The 2,100-nt window shown below is 37.6% G+C and overlaps 1 protein-coding gene across 1 annotated transcript; it reads right to left on the reverse strand.

Moving 5' to 3' along the window:
• Positions 1 to 231: 231 nt before the first annotated feature.
• LOC149178659 (uncharacterized) lies at positions 232 to 1,372 on the reverse strand. The gene is made up of 2 exons (XM_089423688.1): positions 952 to 1,372; positions 232 to 830 (listed from the first exon to the last, which is right to left on the reverse strand). Exons 1-2 carry the CDS (start codon positions 1,142 to 1,144, stop codon positions 505 to 507), a joined length of 519 nt encoding a protein of 172 aa, XP_089279814.1. The 5' UTR covers positions 1,145 to 1,372; the 3' UTR covers positions 232 to 504.
• Between the last annotated feature and the right edge of the window lie 728 nt (positions 1,373 to 2,100).

Consider the following 2,100-nt stretch of genomic DNA (forward strand, 5'->3'; position numbering starts at 1 on the left):
GCATTTAGAAAAATTATAATTATTAAAAACATAAATAAACTATCGTACCACCGACTGATAAAAAATACATAGAATATAGATAATCAAAGTTGAAAAAATAGATCATTTTAGTAATGGATGATTCACTTATATTTTTATTTTTATCTGATTGCAGATTCAATGCATCGAAGTGTAGAGCAAAGTCAATGGTGTTCGTTAGCGCAGATGTTAACTTTAAACATGCCCATTAAATATTGAATACATAGTATCTTCATTCAAAATAAAATCATTTATAATGAATCAGCCATAAAAAATTTATACATAAATTTCAGATTAACCACAACAGAACACATATTCATGCTGTATCAGGAAGAGAGTCACAAACTTCTCAATCAATTGTTTCATGCTTTCCTAGTATGCCAAGAGCTCGTCGTGCGGTTAGTAAAAAATATATTTCCTAAACAAAAGAATTCGTTTGTCACACTGTCATGGAATCACAAAAATGGTTCGTGTCCAAGAAGCCATTCAACCTTGGGCATGTAAGATGTTGAGAAACTCCACAGCCAATGCGCTCAAGGGACCAGAGGCTTCAGAGAGGAGAAGCAACAGAGATGAAGGGACGCTTAACGATATCAAGACCAGAGCAGCCATGGCAATGCAAGGTCTGGTGTTCATCAACTTGTTCTGCAACAATCCCATGACTTCACACACATCTGAAGCATAAGTAACGGACCACTCCTTCTCCCAATTCATCCAGTGCTGCGGAGGAGAGTAGTTTCTTTCCTGCAATCTCAGCTCGTGCATCCGTTTTCTCAACACTATCAACTCTGCGTCCACGCTGCTTGGTCCGCCTGCAAAGTAATATTAAAAAAAATTTAAACATGAAATTTAGTAAAGAGGAAAATTCTTTCCTTCTAGTAACTTACTGCATAGTATGAAACTAATAAGCTGCGCATGGTTAAAGTAAAGTACCTGGCCCAAATTGATTGCCGTGAGAGCTCGCAGCTTTAATGGCAGCTCTTTTCCTGATCACGTGAAATTGGGAATTTTGTGACTTGCCAACTAATCTTCCTATCTTTGTTTCCAGAGGGAATGGCCTGCACAGACTTGTTGCCCGGACAGCCTCGCTAGCTTTGGCCATTGCAGTAGAGACCCTTACATCCATCGCTGTTGTTAGGTTGTGAATACTCCGTTGCACTAAAAATCTCAATATCCGAGCAACGAATTAATGAGATGTAATCTAAAACACAGACAGCGAGGAATGGGGAACAAAATGACGTATTTATAGAGCACCAGTTTGCTTGCTTGCAGTGCTTTCCGCGTATCACTTTTGAATCATAATTTGTGTGCCCACTACGCTACGGAACTCAATGATGTGGGCGAGGATCCAAGAGACTGCGGACCCCTTGTGCGCGCGTATTTATGGAGCTTCCTGTCACTATCATGGCGGTAATAAGTTCAAATTGATAGACAGGTGCATCTGCAACACGGGATATCCTCGTTATCTTCAAGTTTGAGTTGTCGGTCGATACCTTGGTGCACGAAGGAAAGAATGGCGCAATTTTGTGGCACAAGATAGACATTAAAACGGCTAATATTGAATTAATTATTCGGCTGGCCGACTGTGTAATTTCTAAAAAGAAACCAATTTACAATTTGCCACTACAACATCAATCTTTTGTTTTTTTTGGGGCGGGGCGCACACGGAATGAATGTGAGTAATAGAACAGCGATACGCTGCCAGGTGGTCATGTTCGGCGAATGCTATTTCCGATCCTATAACAAAATAAATGCTATTAGTTATTGCTCTCTAAGTGATAGCACGTGGAGAGAGGGCGAGCGTGGAGAAGTGCTTCATGACTATTCCGTATATTAGATAGCATTTATAATGTTATAGGGTTGGAAATAGGAGTCCCGTCATGTTTTTGATATTGATGTACCGAAAATATTGTTGATTAAAGTAACCATTTTAGCAATAAATTTTATTTATATTATATATTTTCACATTTTAATTTTAAATTATGATGCAATATAAAAAAAATTGAGTTAATAGTAATGGGGTTTAATTTAAATATAATTTAATTCCATTAAAATATAATAAAAATAAAAATTTCATCAAAA

The sequence above is a fragment of the Pinus tabuliformis genome, chromosome 4_1, assembly GCF_031772625.1.
Source record: "Pinus tabuliformis cultivar Carrire ecotype Pingquan chromosome 4_1, CPIR1, whole genome shotgun sequence".
NCBI lineage: Eukaryota > Viridiplantae > Streptophyta > Pinopsida > Pinales > Pinaceae > Pinus > Pinus tabuliformis.

What these genes read in the sequence shown, in the direction of transcription:
- LOC149178659 (XM_089423688.1), bottom strand. Translation starts at nt 1,144, where the DNA reads ATGGATGTAAGGGTCTCTACTGCAATGGCCAAAGCTAGCGAGGCTGTC. An exon ending in CGGCAATCAATTTGGGCCAG is followed by an intron (nt 831 to 951) that starts GTACTTTACTTT and finishes ATTACTTTGCAG; the next exon opens with GCGGACCAAGCAGCGTGGAC.